The sequence below is a fragment of the Lithobates pipiens genome, unplaced genomic scaffold (genome assembly GCF_037356315.1).
Source record: "Lithobates pipiens isolate NorthernLeopardFrog02 unplaced genomic scaffold, aLitPip1_a1.2 Scaffold_28, whole genome shotgun sequence".
Classification (NCBI taxonomy): Eukaryota; Metazoa; Chordata; class Amphibia; order Anura; family Ranidae; genus Lithobates; species Lithobates pipiens.
Genome location: NW_027507789.1, coordinates 225,827,541 through 225,845,467, shown reverse-complemented (window position 1 = coordinate 225,845,467; position 17,927 = coordinate 225,827,541). Strand labels below are relative to the sequence as shown.

At 48.5% G+C, this 17,927-nt stretch overlaps 2 protein-coding genes across 4 annotated transcripts in view; both read left to right on the top strand.

Annotated features, from left to right (window-relative positions):
* The window catches only part of LOC143936210 (ABC-type organic anion transporter ABCA8-like), a 113,611-nt gene extending 107,469 nt beyond the window's left edge, over positions 1-6,142 (top strand). For all 3 annotated transcript variants that reach the window (XM_077460622.1, XM_077460623.1, XM_077460624.1), the window contains 4 exons: positions 2,210-2,350; positions 3,314-3,393; positions 3,492-3,547; positions 3,800-6,142. In XM_077460622.1, the coding sequence (XP_077316748.1) occupies positions 2,210-2,350; positions 3,314-3,393; positions 3,492-3,547; positions 3,800-3,892 (370 nt within the window). In that variant the 3' untranslated portion in view covers positions 3,893-6,142. The remainder of the gene's footprint in view (positions 1-2,209; positions 2,351-3,313; positions 3,394-3,491; positions 3,548-3,799) is intronic.
* A 3,613-nt stretch (positions 6,143-9,755) lies between these two features.
* LOC143936209 (ABC-type organic anion transporter ABCA8-like) overlaps positions 9,756-17,927 on the top strand; it is a 125,827-nt gene continuing 117,655 nt past the window's right edge. The window contains exon 1 of the mRNA XM_077460619.1: positions 9,756-9,897. The gene's annotated coding sequence lies outside the window, so the exon portion shown is untranslated. The remainder of the gene's footprint in view (positions 9,898-17,927) is intronic.

The window sequence follows — 17,927 nt, the reverse complement described above, 5'->3', positions numbered from 1 at the left end:
AATCTCCACATTGGATTCCCAAATCCTTTTTCTCCCGTCTGCATAGTCTGTTTGCCTCCTTCATCTGGGGGGGCCAGTCCCCCAGGTATGGATGGTCAACAATTACGCGTCCGTCCTCCCAGGGAGGACTGGCGTGCCCTGACCTGTACAAATATTTCCTAGCCACCCAGCTGGTTACAGCAGCTTGGTGGCTCACTCCTGATAAGACAAACCCTGCCACCTTGGTTGAAGCGGCGGTGTTGGGGTCGCTGGAGGCGTTGAAATTTTTACTCTATCGTGGCCCGAAGGCCCCGTACCCACTGACCCCCTCCATGCGCACCACATTACGTGCATGGAGGGTAGGACTTAAAATTGAAAAATACCCTACCAATGCACTTTCCCCAGCTGCCCCCTTGTGGCGAAACCCCACCCTGGAGCAGTTTTACAAGCTGCCTGAACCCCATGCTTGGACTAAATTCAATATTAGAACAGTGGACCAGGTGATTTCTGACCAATCGCTGGCTCCACTCCCCAAGTTGATTTCTGATTTCAACGTCCCGCAGAGTTATTTTTTTAGGTATCTACAACTCTCCCATGCCTTCAGGTGCCAGTTCTCCGGCTCTCCCCCCCTGGTTGTCCAATCCGCACTGGAGGGCCTCCTCAAGTCCAGCTGTGACACTAAGCCCACCTCAACACTTTACTCCCATTTGATAATGACCTCCCTCCCTACTTTGGGAAAACTTAGAGATAAGTGGGTGCGAGACATTCCCACCTTTGATAACGATGATTGGGATGACATGTGGGACTTCCCCTTCAGATCCCTGGTCTCCCTGAGAGATCGGCTGATACAGTTTAAGATGGCCCACCGAGCATATTTCACCCCATACAGACTGCACAAAATGAACCCCGCCTCCCCCCCGGGATGTTGGCGTTGTGGGACATTACCAGGGGACTTCATTCATATTTTTTGGACCTGCCCAGCCATTGTTGACTATTGGAAGGAGATACTAGGGGTCATTACACAGGTCATCTCCATATCGCTCCCACTCTCTATAGAAACCTGCATACTGGGCCTGCTAGATCATCTAATTCCCACTGTGGCGCGGCGCACCCTAGCTAGGCTACTTCTCTTCTATGCCCGCAAGGCCATTGCGCTCAGCTGGCGTAAGCCCACTCCTCCCCCTCTCTCCCTGTGGAAAAAATTGGTGAACGAAAGCCTGCCTCTCTACAAGGACTGCTATGCTAATAGAGGTTGCCCACAAAAATATAACAAGGTCTGGTCCAGCTGGCTGGCGGATGCCTCCACGGCCTCAGACCCACAGCCTACTTAACGCATTTTCGTTTGTTAATAAATAGGAATATGCACTAGTGGAAATGTTGTATATCTGAGTAGCGTGGTTTAGTCCTGAGTCGTCCTACTGCACATGGAGACGGCCCTCTGTGGCCGGTGAGATGCCTTGAATTCTCCGACATGTTTTGTATGTAACGCACTGTCCTATATTGCAACTCTATACACGTCACGCCTGTAACACTAATCGTGACCAATGTCTGTGTTTTTGTTTTTGTTTTTGTCTGTTTTGTTTTGCTTTTGGTTGCTTGTTCACTGTCTAAATTCCAATAAACAGATTTGCAAAAAAAAAAAAAAATAGCACAGCAAAGGTAATAGCAGAATATAACAATTTTCTGATCCCATTGTTAGCATTTAGAATCATTACTTTCATGTAAAAGTTGAGAAAACCATTGGCAGGGCACTTTTTTTTAATGGAAACATTGTAACAATTTCTGGGTACCCCTTACTTCTTCTTCGTTTGGAATGGGTTAAAGTGTATGTAAACCCAAAACTTTTTTTTTTGTAGTGTAGGGTTAAAGTCCCTATCAGGTTTTGTTTTTTGTTCTGTGTTTTGCGGGTGAGATTTCCCTTCACTCCTTGTTTTGGAGATTCAACAGGATGTGGGAAGAAATCCCAACAAAACGAGAGGGATTCCCCTTCTAGACAGTTGTCACCATCAAAAGATTAACTCTCATCATACAACAGTAATATTTTGGGTATCCTCTTACTTTCTGCAGTGATGAGAAGGGTCATCAGCACAAATGGAGGGGTGAATCTCCTCATCAAGTACACAGTTCATGATAAAAACTCAGTTGAAGGTCTAACCCTTCCTTACTCTATCAAGAACAAAAAATATGTTTTGCTTTTGCATATACACCCACACAGCATTTCTCCCCCCAGGTGTATCGGATCCATCCAACATCTGAAGAGCAAATTTGGTAAAGGTTACCTCCTGGAGATCAAACTGAAGGACACCCAGCAGGTTGATGTGATTGACCAGGAGGTCCTCCGCCTCTTCCCGCAAGCAGCCAGGCAGGACAGGTAGAGTAGCTAAATCTGGGCAATATTCCAAGACCTCCAGTAAAGATTGATCCTTCTAACCTAATTATTGACCGATTCTCGGGTCCCCTTTAATGGTCGATCCTCAGTGTTAACATATCACTTAGATGACAGATTCTTAGATCTTGGGATATGACATTAAACCCAACAAGTCTATTAAGTAAAGTTCATCCAAGGATAACCCGTGTTGTAAAGACTGACATTCATCACTAAATCCAACAAGTCCATAAAGTAAAGGTCATCCAAGGAGAACCTGCAGGGTAAAGACCAACATTCTATGGAAACATCCAATCATTAAACCAACAAGTCTATAAAGTAAAGGTCAGCCAAGGAGAACCTGCAAGGTAAAGACTCACATTCAATCACTAAACCCAACAAGTCCATAAAGTAAAGGTCATCCAAGGAGAACCTGTGGGGTAAAGACCAACATTCGATGGAAACATCCAATCATTAATCCCAACAAGTATCACCCATCTCATGATGAATGGTAAATGGATGACCTTTACTTTATGGACTTGTTGGGTTTAGTGATTGGATGTCGGTCTTTACCTCGCAGGTTCTCCTTCCTTGGATGACCTTTACTTTATAGACTTGTTGGGTTTAGTGATTGAATGTTGGTCTTTACCCCACAGGTTTTCCTTGGATGACCTTTACTTTATGGACTTGTTGGTTTTAGTGATTGGATGTTTCCATTGAATGTTGGTCTTTACCCTGCAGGTTCTCCTTGGATGACCTTTACTTTATGGACTTGTTGGGTTTAGTGATGAATGTCGGTCTTTACCTCGCAGGTTCTCATTGGATAACCTTTACTTTATGGATTTGTTGGGTTTAGTGATTGAATGTCAGTCTTTACTTTGCAGGTTCTCCTTGGATGACCTTTACTTTATAGATGTGTTGGTTTTAGTGATTGGATGTTTCCATTGAATGTTGGTCTTTACCCCGCAGGTTCTCCTCTTTGTTGGTCTATAAGATCCCAATGGATAACGTCCAGTCTCTGTCTCAGGCCTTCCTACACTTGGAGAATGGTAAGATTATACAGCTGGTAATGGAGCTGAAGATGAATGTGAAGGTCCTCACAGGACGGTACGAAGGTCGGTGACATTTGTGTATTTTCTTTACACAGCTAAACAAACGTATAACATTGAGGAGTACAGCTTCTCCCAGTCCACCCTGGAGCAGGTAACGGCACTGATATCCAATGAACACTGACAAACATGGTGATAAAATCCCTACTTTCTTGATGTGATTTATTTTGTTATGTAGGCTTGCTTATGCTGTAACATTTACAGAAAGGGTCTCAGGTGACAGAAGGGGCAAGGAAAAACAAACAAAATCATTATCTTTACTAACTTTCTTGATTTTCCTGGCCATGTTCATGAATGTAAGGTGTGGTAAGAAGGTACTTAGTCTTTGTTGTTTGATTACTGACAGGTCTTCCTCGAGTTGGCCAAAGAACAGGAGAAGGAAGATTTCCACTTGGATTCCTCATTCCGATGGAAACACCTGAGGAGTGAAGAGATATAACCTTGTCTATAATACTATTATTATAATTATGTGCCTTGTGTGTGCGGCTGAACCTTCTGCCTTAGAAGTTGCACTGAGATGGATATTGTGGGGGAAGCCGAAATCAAGTCACCTGACCAGCGAGGGATGCATGACAAGTGTCGGAGGCCTCCTTTAGTATTCCATAGAAGGAAGACTAACCATTATATCTGCCTTTATACAGTATATACTGACATATCATCATATCATGTGACTATGTAACCAGAGAGGGGGGGGGGGGAGGAGGAAGAGGTGCTGCATTACTATGCAGAGTAACTTTCTTTTAAAATCTAACAGAACTATTTTGTAGAAATTTGAGCTGTGTTTTAAAAAAAAAAATTCACATTGATATTCATCCAGCAAAATTGCATGTACATTCATTCTATGTGAATTGGGCAAAAACAAATGTTCTTTGGGCTCTTTTCTTACCTGAACGAATGTTCTTTTTTTATGGGCAGTAGAAAAATAACGCATTATGACCACTAGATGGAGCTGAGCAGCATTGGGAGTACATACGTCTTTTGTAACAAGAGATACAATGAAACAATTCTAGAGAATGCTAGAGGGAAACAGCAAATAAATGTAACCAGTGGTTAAATTTATCTATCACCATTACCATTGGTTACATTTATCTGCTAATTCCCTCCAGTGTTGTCTAGCCGCTTAAGGACCGCCCCACATACATATACTGCGGCAAAGCGCAAAATCACGTACCTGTAAGTGATTTCTTTCATCACGTCTGGGGCGTGTGCGTGTGCACCGCTGGGGACCCACTCCTGCTGAGATTGGAGAGGGTTGCTGCCGAGGCAGACAGAACGGCGGTCTGCCTATGTAAACAAGGCAGATTACAGTTCTGTCAGAGGGGAAGATGGAGCTCTTGTGTTTCTGCTAAGCAAGAACATGGATCTCCGTCTTCCCCCCCCCCAGTCAAAGCACCTCCCACACACAGTTAGAAAGCACTCCCAGGGAACACATTTGACCCTTTGATTGACCCTGATGTTAACCCCTTCCTTGTCAGTGTCATTAGTACAGTGACAGTGCTTTTTTTTTTTAGCACTGATCACTGTATTGGTGTCAGTGGTCCCCAAAAAGTGTCACTTGGTGTCAGATTTGTCCACCGCAATGTCACTGTCTGGCTAAAAATCGCTGATCGCCGCCATTACTAGTAAAATAAATAAAAAGTCCATAAATCTATCCCATAGATTCTAGACACTATAACTTTTGCGCAAACCAATCACTTTACGCTTATTGGGATTTTTTTTTTTTAACAAAAAATAGGTAGCAGAATACATATTGGCCAAAATTGAAGAAGAAATTTGATTTTTTTTTACTTTTTTTTTGGATGTTCCATAGCAGAAAGTAAAAAACATTTTTTTTTTTTTTTTTTCAAAATAGTTTTTTTGTTTATAGCACAAAAAAATTAAAACTGCAGAAGTGATCAAATGCCACCAAAAAAAAAGCTCTATTTATGGGGGGAAAAAAGGACATCAATTTTATTTGGGTACAACGTCACGTGGCCGCGCAATTGTCAGTTGAAACAACACGGTGCCGTATCGCAAAAATTGGCCGGTAAGAAAGGGGCGGGGGATTTAAAACCTTTCCGGGGCTGAAGTGGCTAGAATTGTTTCGGTGTATCTCTTGTTAAAAATTTAGCTCCATCTAGTGGCCATATTGCGGTATTGAACTGCTTGCCATAATAAAAGAACATTGGTTACGAAGAGAAAATAGGAAAAAAGGACATCCATTTCTGCCCACTTTACACGGAATGAGCGTTCATGTAAACTTGCTGGGTGCATGGCTAGGCAATTTTTTTATTTTTTATAAAGAGTAGCGAAAGTGTTTATATTTCTTATATTTAGTTTCTCTACAGGAGGAGGGGGCACACAAATGTTTAAAAGAAATACATTTGTGGGTGTTTTTTTATGGAGGGCAAACATGTGAAGAAACTATTTCTATATATTTTTGTAAACTGTCAATTGTATTACCTAAATACATCTCTATACATCTCTATACATCTCTATACATCTCTATACATCTCTATACATCTCTATACATCTCTATACATTGTGTCCTTGTTTGCTAGATAGCAGGGACACCAGAGCAGCCACTCGAATACCTTTAACAATAAATAATATACATTTCTGTACCATCTTTATTTATTTTTTGTTATTGTTGAGTATGGTTGTACATGGATATCGTAAAATAAAATAAAAAAAATCATTTTTTTCAGTATTGCTTTCTTTTTATTTCCTGTATGATCCATCGTTAAACATTGCCAGCACATCAGACAATGGGGCAGATATGACGGAGCACTTTCGGGTTCTTACGGGCGGAATGGAAAGGACTACAATTAGGATGAACTGTCGTTATATTGTTTGGCTTTTTGATTAATCGTTGCGAGTGACATGCGATTGATTCAATATATAGTTTGTTGGGTTTTATAATATTACCATCTATAACAGTTTTGTGGATTTACATTTTCGTTTTTCTGAAAATGCCGGATAATAGGAATTTCCAGTCCCAACATAGAGCGAGCCCCTGAATTTCTGTAAAGCAGAAATTTTCCAGAATTGGAACCCCTCATAATGGGCACAGCGGGTGTACAGACCCGAGAACTCAGCACAGGGATGGTGAGAACCCCTCATAATGGGCACAGCGGGTGTACAGACCCGGGAACTCAGCACAGGGATGGTGAGAACCCCTCATAATGGGCACAGCGGGTGTACAGACCCGGGAACTCAGCACAGGGATGGTGGGAACCCCTCATAATGGGCACAGTGGGTGTACAGACCCGGGAACTCCGCACAGGGATGGTGGGAACCCCTCATAATGGGCACAGCGGGTGTACAGACCCGGGAACTCAGCACAGGGATGGTGGGAACCCCTCATAATGGGCACAGCGGGTGTACAGACCCGGGAACTCAGCACAGGGATGGTGGGAACCCCTCATAATGGGCACTGTGGGTGTACAGACCCGGGAACTCAGCACAGGGATGGTGGGAACCCCTCATAATGGGCACAGCGGGTGTACAGACCCGGGAACTCAGCACAGGGATGGTGGGAACCCTTCATAATGGGCACAGAGGGTGTATAGACCCGGGAACTCAGTACAGGGATGGTGCGAACCCCTCATAATAAGCATAGAGGGTGTACAGACCCGGGAACTCAGCACAGGGATGGTGGGAACCCCTCATAATGGGCACAGTGGGTGTACAGACCTGGGAACTCAGCACAGGGATGGTGGGAACCCCTCATAATGGGCACAGCGGGTGTACAGACCCGAGAACTCAGCACAGGGATGGTGAGAACCACTCATAATGGGCACAGCAGGTGTACAGACCCGGGAACTCAGCACAGGGATGGAGGGAACCCCTCATAATGGGCACAGCGGGTGTACAGACCCAGGAACTCAGCACAGGGATGGTGGGAACCCCTCATAATGGGCACAGCAGGTGTAAAGACCCGGGAACTCAGCACAAGGATGGTGGGAACTCCTCATAATGGGCACAGCGGGTGTACAGACCCGGGAACTCAGCACAGGGATGGTGGGAACCCCTCATAATGGGCACAGCGGGTGTACAGACCCGGGAACTCAGCACAAGGATGGTGGGAACTCCTCATAATGGGCACAGCGGGTGTACAGACCCGGGAACTCAGCACAGGGATGGTGGGAACCCCTCATAATGGGCACAGCGGGTGTACAGACCCGGGAACTCAGCACAGGGATGGTGGGAACCCCTCATAATGGGCACAGCGGGTGTACAGACCCGGGAACTCAGCACAGGGATGGTGGGAACCCTTCATAATGGGCACAGCGGGTGTATAGACCCGGGAACTCAGCTCAGGGATGGTGCGAACCCCTCATAATAAGCATAGAGGGTGTACAGACCCGGGAACTCAGCACAGGGATGGTGGGAACCCCTCATAATGGGCACAGCAGGTGTAAAGACCCGGGAACTCAGCACAAGGATGGTGGGAACTCCTCATAATGGGCACAGCGGGTGTACAGACCCGGGAACTCAGCACAGGGATGGTGGGAACCCCTCATAATGGGCACAGCGGGTGTACAGACCCGGGAACTCAGCACAGGGATGGAGGGAACCCCTCATAATGGGCACAGCGGGTGTACAGACCCGGGAACTCAGCACAGGGATGGTGGGAACTCCTCATAATGGGCACAGCGGGTGTACAGACCCGGGAACTCAGCACAGGGATGGTGGGAACCCCTTATAATGGGCACAGCGGGTGTACAGACCCGGGAACTCAGCACAGGGATGGTGCGAACCCCTCATAATAAGCATAGAGGGTGTACAGACCCGGGAACTCAGCACAGGGATGGTGGAAAGCCCTCATAATGGGCACAGCGGGTGTACAGACCCGGGAACTCAGCACAGGGATGATGCGAACCCCTCATAATAAGCATAGAGGGTGTACAGACCCGGGAACTCAGCACAGGGATGGTGGGAACCCCTCATAATGGGCACAGTGGGTGTACAGACCTGGGAACTCAGCACAGGGATGGTGGGAACCCCTCATAATGGGCACAGCGGGTGTACAGACCCGAGAACTCAGCACAGGGATGGTGGGAACCCCTCATAATGGGCACAGCAGGTGTACAGACCCGGGAACTCAGCACAGGGATGCAGGGAACCCCTCATAATGGGCACAGCGGGTGTACAGACCCAGGAACTCAGCACAGGGATGGTGGGAACCCCTCATAATGGGCACAGCAGGTGTAAAGACCCGGGAACTCAGCACAAGGATGGTGGGAACTCCTCATAATGGGCACAGCGGGTGTACAGACCCGCAAACTCAGCACAGGGTTGGTGGAACCCCTCATAATGGGCACAGCGGGTGTATAGACCAGGAAACTCAGCGAATGGATGGTGGGAACCCCTCATAATGGGGACAGCGGGTGTATAGACCAGGGAACTCAGCACAGGGATGGTGGGAACCCCTCATAATGGGGACAGCGGGTGTACAGACCCGGGAACTCAGCACAGGGATGGTGGGAACCCCTCATAATGGGGACAGCGGGTGTATAGACCAGGGAACTCAGCACAGGGATGGTGAGAATCCCTCAGGAATGGTGGGAGACTGCCATTCTTCTCCTTGACAGCGAGGTATGAGGTTGCTGGTTCCCTTGCTCCTGTGCATCTGGAGACCAGGGGCTAAAGTTGCTTCTCTGCCCCAGGAGGAATGCTGGATCCTGGTGGGGGCCCCCTGGATAGGCCTGTGACTAGGTCTCAGCCTGTGGAAGATACTGGGCCTGGCCCAAGGAGAGATGAGTCCCTGTCTGCCTTTAGACAGAGGATTTGTTGATAAGCTAAAACAGATGTAGAAAGAAGAGGAGAAATTGTTAGATCTGATGGCTGAATTTAGGAAAAAACAGAGAAAAAACAGATTTGTGCTAAAGTCTACAGTAAGAAGAGACCGGCTCTGTGGCATAAGTTGAAGGACTTGGAGTAAGCTGTGAAGAAGCAGAAAGAACTGGGGAGCTCTTATGAAGGAGAATAGCGGAATATTTAAAGAAAAATATAGAAATGAGGAACGGTTTAGCCGAAGGAGGAGATGAGCCGCTTCCTGCATGGAAAGTGACCCAATCAGTGAGGAGATGCAGGTACCAACAGAGTCAGCAGAGACTGAGAAAGTGGGTCTGGAGGATGAGCCCAGCTGTTCAACACCTCAGGCATCTGCTGAGCCCTCAATGGCGGAGGCCTCTGTCCCCCTCCCTCTGCAGCAGCAATATGGAACATGTGAGCAGGAGGTTGAGGGAGGTACCGGCATGCTGGAGTTCATCACTGAGCTGGAATGTCCTTTGGATGCGGATTCCTCAGATGATGATGAGGAGATGGACACCGTTCCTCGCCCTGTGAAAGAGAGACCTGTGGAGAGTGCAAGATCCACCATGAAGTCTGCAACATCTGGGGGGAAGTCTGATCCCACCGTCAGCCATGACATTGCAAAGGTGACAACACAGTAAGCAGGTACAGTGTGTGTGCAGGATGGTGATGTGAACTTTAATGACAATGGGCTCGCTGAGGGTTTTAGTGCTACAAGCAGTCAGCCCAGAACCATAGGCAATGTACAGTCTGGTGTTTCTGCTGAAAACAAAACGTCAGATTTAAATAAAACTGGTAAGAGTAACTGAGAGTAGCTTTTGGGGGAAGAGTCTGCAGAGAGGAGCACCATGGACAATACAGTGACCTTGCCTGGACCAGACACAGCGGCTGTTTCTGAGAATAGTGGAGGAGATGCTGGGTACAGTAGTGCTACAACTATCCTGGAGTCTGCAGTAGCCAAGACTGTGCTTGAACCCAGGAAAGAAGCTGAGTGTTCAGAGCAGGGGGAGAGGGCGGGTCCTGCCTCTGTTGATTCCATGACTGCGATCCCAGCTGAATCAGACTCCCTGTCAGCTGGTTTGATTGTGTCTCTAAGGACAGGACTGCAATTGGTGTGTCTGTGGGGAAAACCTATGCTGGTGTTGCTGCTACGGGATTTGGGAGGAGGGAGCAAGCAGGGAAAGAGCATGGAAATATTTTATCTTCCTCAATGTTTAAAAGGAGAAATGTTGTTCAGCTTCATTGGGAGGGGGGTAGTCTTCCTCCATATAGGAGTGCAGTGTTGAATAAGATTCTGCAGATGGGGTTTAGGCCCACAGATGTCTTCACCCTGATCAGTCCAGGCGGTCCCTATGAATATGATTTGTCCTTTATTCGTCCGGAGTCTTTGGACATATTTTGGGAGAAATATGAACACCTGTGTAGGGGCCTGCCGGACTGGAGAGGGCTCATCCCCAAGCTTGTATCACGCCAGCCCCTCATTAAAATGGTGACAATACTTGTCTGCAATGAGTCCATACCACAAGGGGATTTATCTGTATGGTTGAGGAGTAGGGATGAGCCGAACACCCCCCGGTTCCGTTCGCACCAGAACTTTCGAACGGACCCCAAATTCGTACGAACTTTAGAACCCCATTGAAGTCTATGGGACTCGAACGTTCAAAATTAAAAGTGGTAATTTTAACGGCTAATATGCAAGATACTGTCCTAAAAAGGGTTTGGGGACCTGGCTCCTGCCCCAGGGGACATGGGTCAATGCCTAAAATGTTTTTAAAAATGGCAGTTTTGGCGGGAGCACTGATTTTAATGACGATTAAAGTGGGAAAAAAAGTGAAATATTCCTTTAAATATGGTGCCTGGGGGGTGTCTGTAGTATGCCTGTGAAGTGCAACGTGTTTCCCGTGTTTAGAACAGTCCCTGCACGGGGCGTGGCCTGGCGATGCACTAGAGCGGACGTGCTTCGCGGGAGCTCCGGCATCGGCGCGGATTTATTGATCTGATTTAACAAGATCCCCCTCACTACTGCTTACCCCAAGCATGGGGAGGAAAACGGGCAAGTCCCTGCCCAAGAAGGGCTCAGCTTCAGGCACCATTAAGCGTTTCTTAGCCGCGGAGACCGAGGATGTCCCGGACCATGACGGCCTAGGCCGCACGCCGCACAGCACGTTGCCGGTGCACAGTCCCGCCTCTTCAGCTAGGCCGGAGGGCAGATCCCGCTCGCCCGACACCTCGGCCGAATCGGAGGATGAGGGAGACCTGGCCGGACCTGCCGAGATAGCTACCAGGGTGAGTGATCTCCCGACTAAAGCCGACCTCGCCTCGATGCTGTTGAACCTCGAACGAGCGATTCGGAAGGACGTGTCGGCGGTCCGTTCGGACTTATCGCAGGTACTGGTACGTGTGGAGGAGACGGAACAACGACTGGACAGACATGCGTCTGCTATACGATCGCTTCAGACGACTACCCGTCAACTTACGATCGCCCACCGTACGGCTCTCTATAAGATCGAGGACCAGGAGAACCGAAACCGACGCAATAACGTTCGGATCCGTGGCCTTCCGGAGGCGACCGGAGACGACGACCTTTTGCCTTCAGTCAGGGGCATTTTTAACAGCCTTCTCGGCAGAGCGCCCGATGCGCCGTTGAAGATCGACCGGGTCCACAGGGCCCTCCGACCTCGCTCCATGACCACAGAGGTCCCGCGAGATATTATCTGTAGACTCCATCATTATCCGGATAAAGAGTTAATTATGAAGAAGGCCCGGGATGCCACGCCGTTTGATTTCCATGGCGCCTCTCTCACCCTATTTCCGGATCTGGCCAAAGAGACTTTGGATAGGCGTAGAGCCTTGCGTCCCCTCACGGAGCTTCTGAAGACAGCTTCTATCAGGTACCGGTGGGGCTTCCCTGCAGCTTTAATCGCCTCGGTCAATGGCAAGACCTCTGTCCTAAGGTTCCCTGAAGACTTACCACGATTCTGTGCTGACCTGAACCTTGACGTGCCTGAGTTACCGGGTTGGACTGATGTCCTCCCGCCACCACCAAAGCTTCCTGACCGTCAATGGCACAGAGCGGGCCGGAATTCTCTGGCTGCGGATCTGGCATCCCAGGTGCATCCCTGAACGGCGCGACGTGCGGTTATCCCTGTGTGCTCTGCTTTCTCTCTCCGGTCCTCGCGGACGTCTTGGATCCTACAATCGGGATGCTGTTTTCCTAGTACTTGCCATTGACTTGGTTTTTGGCCTCTGGATTACCTCCCTTGCTGTTCGTGTTTTGCCACATCGGGACGATGTTCTTTTCTGTTTTACCCTGTTCCTGATGTTTTCTTTTTGTTTGTTTTTGAAGACCCGGATGCCTGTCAGTGCTCGATCTATGGGGCCTTCCCCGATTATACCCCGCCAGATGACTGCGCTTTTGCCGTGCCCTATGGCACATCCGTGGGCCCCTGTGATCTTTGTCCCTGAACCTGCTCACCTTCCTCTTGGCTCCGTAGTCAGTTCCTGATTGGACTTAAATCCTGTTTATTGACCCTGCTTGGACCACTGTTATTTACAATTTGCCGTTATTTTCCTCATTAGATGTTCTCTACTGGGAATGTTTATGTAGTGAGTTTATCTGAGGCGCCGTGCCGGACTGCCGTGGCGTGACCCTGGCCCTCGATGGCGTGGTTTGTCCTCGGTGGTCTGGTTTCCGCCGCCCCCCTCTTGGTGGGTGCCGCCTTGCCCGGGGTCCCGGTGCCCTTGCCCCGCTTTGCGGGGGGGGGGGTGTGGGGATCGCGGGCGGGGCGTGCGACCCTCCTCTGCACTGCAGTTTTCTGCGTGCGGTTAGTCCTGCTACTATGCTGCTTTCTTTATTGTTCTGTTTGCTACTGTTCTGTTTCTCTACCTGTCGCTCTCCCTCTTCTCTTTTCTCTCCTTTGGTTTTCCTCCTCGTCCCCGTCCCTCCCCTGCCCAATTCCTTCCCCCGGGTGGGGGGGGTCCTATCTGCCTTGGTTGTTTTGCTGTTTGGGGGTGTGGGCGGTGGGTGCCCCCTTTCTGTGACCCGATGGCTACGGTGAATTTTATCTCGTTTAATGTTAGGGGCCTTCATGCCCCTGGGAAGAGACATCAATTGTTCCGGGAACTGAACCGTCTCCGAGGTGATGTGGTTTTTCTACAGGAGACCCACCTCACCCACACCACTTCCGTTAAATTATATTCCCCCAAATACCCTACCTGGTATTATGGCCTCTCGGATATTGCTAAAGCCAAGGGCGTGGCCATCGGGTTTCGGAGGGGCACCGCGTTTAAGTTAGATGCTATGTTGTGTGATCCGGCTGGCCGTTTTTTGTTTCTCCGGGGCACTCTGGGCAGCATGTCATGCACTCTGGCTACTCTTTACTCCCCCAATAGACACCAAGCTTCATTTGTCGCCTCGACACTTTCTAAACTGGGAGACTTCGCGGTGGGTTGTGTGGTCCTGGCGGGTGACTTCAATGCGGCTCTGGAACCTTCTCTGGACACTTCAAGGGGGAGTTCGCCCTTGTCCTATAAGCAGTTGAAATGTATACGCACAAAACTTCATGAGCTGCAGTTGATGGACACCTGGAGGATCGCGCACCCCCGCGAACGTGATTTCACCTTTTTCTCCCCGGTGCACCATACCTATTCGAGAATTGATCTCTGTTTTCTTGATCACCAGCACCTGCCACTCCTAGTTAAGTCGGCCATTGAAACCTCTCCCTTGTCGGACCATGCTCCGACTTCGTTTACCCTTAAGGTTGAATCTTTGCCGCCCAAGGCTGCTAATTGGTGGCTGAACGAATCCCTCATATCCGAGGAGGTCTTGGGTGAGGAGTTGGATTTCTATTTTCAGACTAATATGTGTAGCGAGATCTCCCCGGGCGTGCTGTGGGAAGGGCACAAGGCCTTTATTAGGGGTAAACTTATTGAACTGGGGGCCAGGAAGAAGAGGGAACGGTTGGCACAACAGCTTAAGTTGGTTGCGGAGATTAGGAGCCTAGAGAGGATTCATAAGCGGAGCCTCTCAGTCCCCATTTTACACACCCTTACAGCGAAGCGAGAATCCCTGAAGTCCCTCCTACACTTGGAGCAGAAGTCTAGATCGAGGCTGGTGGCCCAGCGCTTTTACGAGTGGGGGGATAGGCCTAGTAGGTTGTTAGCTGCTTCCATTAGGCGACGGAGAGCCGCTGCGTTTATACCTAAAATTAGAACCCCGGGGGGGTCCATGGCCTACGCAACTCCTCAGATAGCTAAGGAATTTAAGGATTTCTACCAGCATCTTTATCATGTCCGCCGCATAGATTCCGACGGGGACGATAGGCGGCGGCTCATTCAGGAGTATCTGGACCGAGCTGCCCTCCCTCAGCTCCCCGCTGTGGCCCTCGCTGCTCTGGAAGGGGAATTTACATCGACGGAATTATTGAGAGCACTACGAGGTATGGCGAAGGGCAAAGCACCCGGCCCAGATGGCCTTTCAGTGGCATATTATCGCTTCTATGCGGATAAGTTGCTCCCCCACCTTTCTAATTACGCTAATGTGACCTTGTCCGGCGGTGTTCTCCGTCCGGAGACTATTCATGCCCATGTTACGGTCATACCTAAGGACGGGAAGAACCCGGCCGATTGTGCAAGCTATCGCCCTATCTCGTTGCTTAACATTGATGCCAAAATTTACGCTAAGGCAATTGCGAATAGATTATTGCCTCTGGTCCCACAATGGATTACACGGGACCAAATGGGTTTTATACCAGGGAGAGAGGCTCGCGACAATTCTCTACGCACCATCACACTAATGTCGCTTGTACGGCGTCGGTCCCAGCCTACCCTGTTGCTTTCCACGGATGCTGAGAAGGCATTTGACAGGGTGGACTGGGAGTTTCTTATGGCGACGTTGTCTCATCTCGGGGTCGGCCCTGCCCTTAGATCGCAAATTTTAGCTCTTTATAGTCATCCCACGGCCCAGTTGCGGGTTAATGGTACTCTCAGTGACCCTTTTACTCTACATAACGGTACGCGCCAGGGCTGCCCGCTTTCGCCCATACTATTCGCAATATCGTTGGAACCCTTCCTGTCTATTGTCCGTCGTAACCCGAACATACACGGTGTTTTAGTGGGTAGGACGGAACACAAATATGCGGCCTATGCCGATGATATTTTGTTTTATGTGCAACAGCCCCTGATTTCTCTCCCTAACCTCATAGCCGAATTTACCGCTTATGGCAGGGTTTCTAATTTCAAAATAAATATGTCTAAATCTGAAATTCTAAATTTAACGGTCCCTCCCCTTGTAGCAACGAATCTTAAACAATCTTTCCCCTTCACTTGGCAGACACGGCGCCTGAAATATTTAGGTATCTACCTAACGCCCAATCCACTTGCTCTTTTCCGGGCCAATTTTCTCCCGCTTCTTAATACGCTTAGATCAGACCTCCAGAAGTGGTCCCAGTTAGGTCATTCCTGGATGGGTAGGATTGGGTTAGTGAAGATGAACCTGCTGCCCAGGGTGCTCTTCTTGCTGCAAATGATCCCCTTCGGGGTGCCGGTGGGTTTCTTCACTATATTACACTCGATGGTTTACAGGTATATCTGGAATAGGAGGAAACCCCGACTCCCACGGTCCCTGCTTATGCGCCCACGGAGCGCGGGGGGCCTGGCGGTGCCGGATTTCCGACTCTATTTCCGGGCCATTGTGCTGGCCAGGCTTTCAGACTGGAAATATAGTGTAAATACTAAGTTGTGGGTCGAGCTGGAAACGATGTTGGGTGGGACTGACCTTTCTAACCTTATGTGGCTTCCAAGGCAATATAGGGCTTTGTCTACCGATTCTTCACCTCTAACGACCTCTTCTCTGGCAGTATGGGACTCTTTGTATAAAAAAAGCTCCGGGCTCTATAACTCACCTTTTGCTGTCTTTGTCAGGCCACAACTATTTTCCACCTGGTAATATGGGACCTTGCTCACGTGTCCCTTGGAGCCTCGGGGACAAGACTCTCCTTCATCAGTTCACCGGCCCCTCCGGAGTTCTCCCTCTCCCCACCATTATGGGGGAGTCACCTATCTCATTCATGGATCGGTGGAAATACTGTCAACTGTCGGCATTTGTTCGATCTCTTCCTAAACCACTACGCTCCGTGTCCGATCTTACACCGCTGGAATCTGCTTTTTCAGGTGCCCTACCTGTGGAGAGACCTGTCTCCTATTTTTACCACCTGCTGATATCCCTAGAATCTCACAGGACACCTACTTTTATCCGCAACTGGGAGCTAGATTTGGATAAGGAACTCACTCCTGCCCAAGTATCTACCATTCTTCACAGGGCGCACGCCACTTCGGGGTCCGCCAGAACAGCTGAGATGTCCTACAAGCTTCTGACCAGGTGGCATTATACGCCTGTAACACTGCACCGGTTTTTCCCCCAGACCTCACCGCTCTGCTGGAGAGAGTGCGGTGAGCGAGCCTCCCACGCTCACATCTGGTGGTACTGCCCACGAATACGCCCGTTTTGGCTCGCAGTTCTATATTGGATCCAGCAAATTCAGGGTCGGGAGGTTCCTAATGATCCATGGCATGTGTTGTTTCACTGTTCGGGTCAGCCAGCAGGCTCATATAAACGCTCTATTACGCCCCATCTCCTCAATGCGGCAAAGACTCTTATCCCGAGATATTGGAAACAGAGGAAGATTCCCACGCTCCGTTGCTGGCTGCTCAAAGTTGATCAACCATACTACATGGAAGACATGACACTCTCTCTGAGAGGCAAGTCTGACCTTGCAAAAAAGATATGGGCCTGCTGGGTCGCCTTTAAGTATACACCTCCGTATGCGGATATGGTATCACGACCTGTGTAATGTGCTGTAGCCATGTTTGGGTTTTGTTTTGATTTGTTTTGATGAGATATGTATATCCTGTTTTATTCTCTGAATTATCAGTCTGGCGGTTGGGACCCCCCCCCCCCCCCCCCCCTGCTTTCTTCCTTCTATCTGGACTTTCCTTTTCTCTTTTTCCTCTTCTGGTTAAAATTGAGGGGAGTCATGTACATTTTTTGAGCTACTCATGTTGGAGTCTAAGTATTTCTCTGGGTGGTTGTTGCTTACTGGTTGTACCGCTCCTCTGTTGTTATGTATGCGATGACTTGTATGTACTCCTTCTCTTTAATAAAAACGAATTAAAAAAAAAAAAAAAAAAAAAAAAAGAACAGTCCCTGCACAAAATGACATTAAATGGAAATAACATAATTTAAAACTGCTTGCGGTTTTAATGTTATATCTGGTTCCTGCAATATGGTTGAAAATCATTGAGAAAAATGGCATGGGTAGCCCTCCCTGCCCATTACCAGCCTATTTGGGTCTTGTACGCATATTAAGGGGAACCCCGTACCCATATTAAAAAAGGGAAATGCGTGTGGCCCCCAGGCCCTATATACTCAGAACAGCAGTATACAGGCGGTGCAAACAAGACAGGGACTGTGTAGGTTTGTTGTGTTAAGTTGAATCTGTTTGTAATTTTCAACTGGTACATTTTTAAAGTGTAGCTCCAGTCAAAAAAACTATTTTTAAGCTTTTTGGAAAACATAGGGAAGGGTTATCACCCCTGTATAATTTGTTTTGTCGTCCATCTTTTTTCATCTCACTTGCTGTTGTCTCCTTCAGTTTGCAAGTAGGAGATGTTTGTAA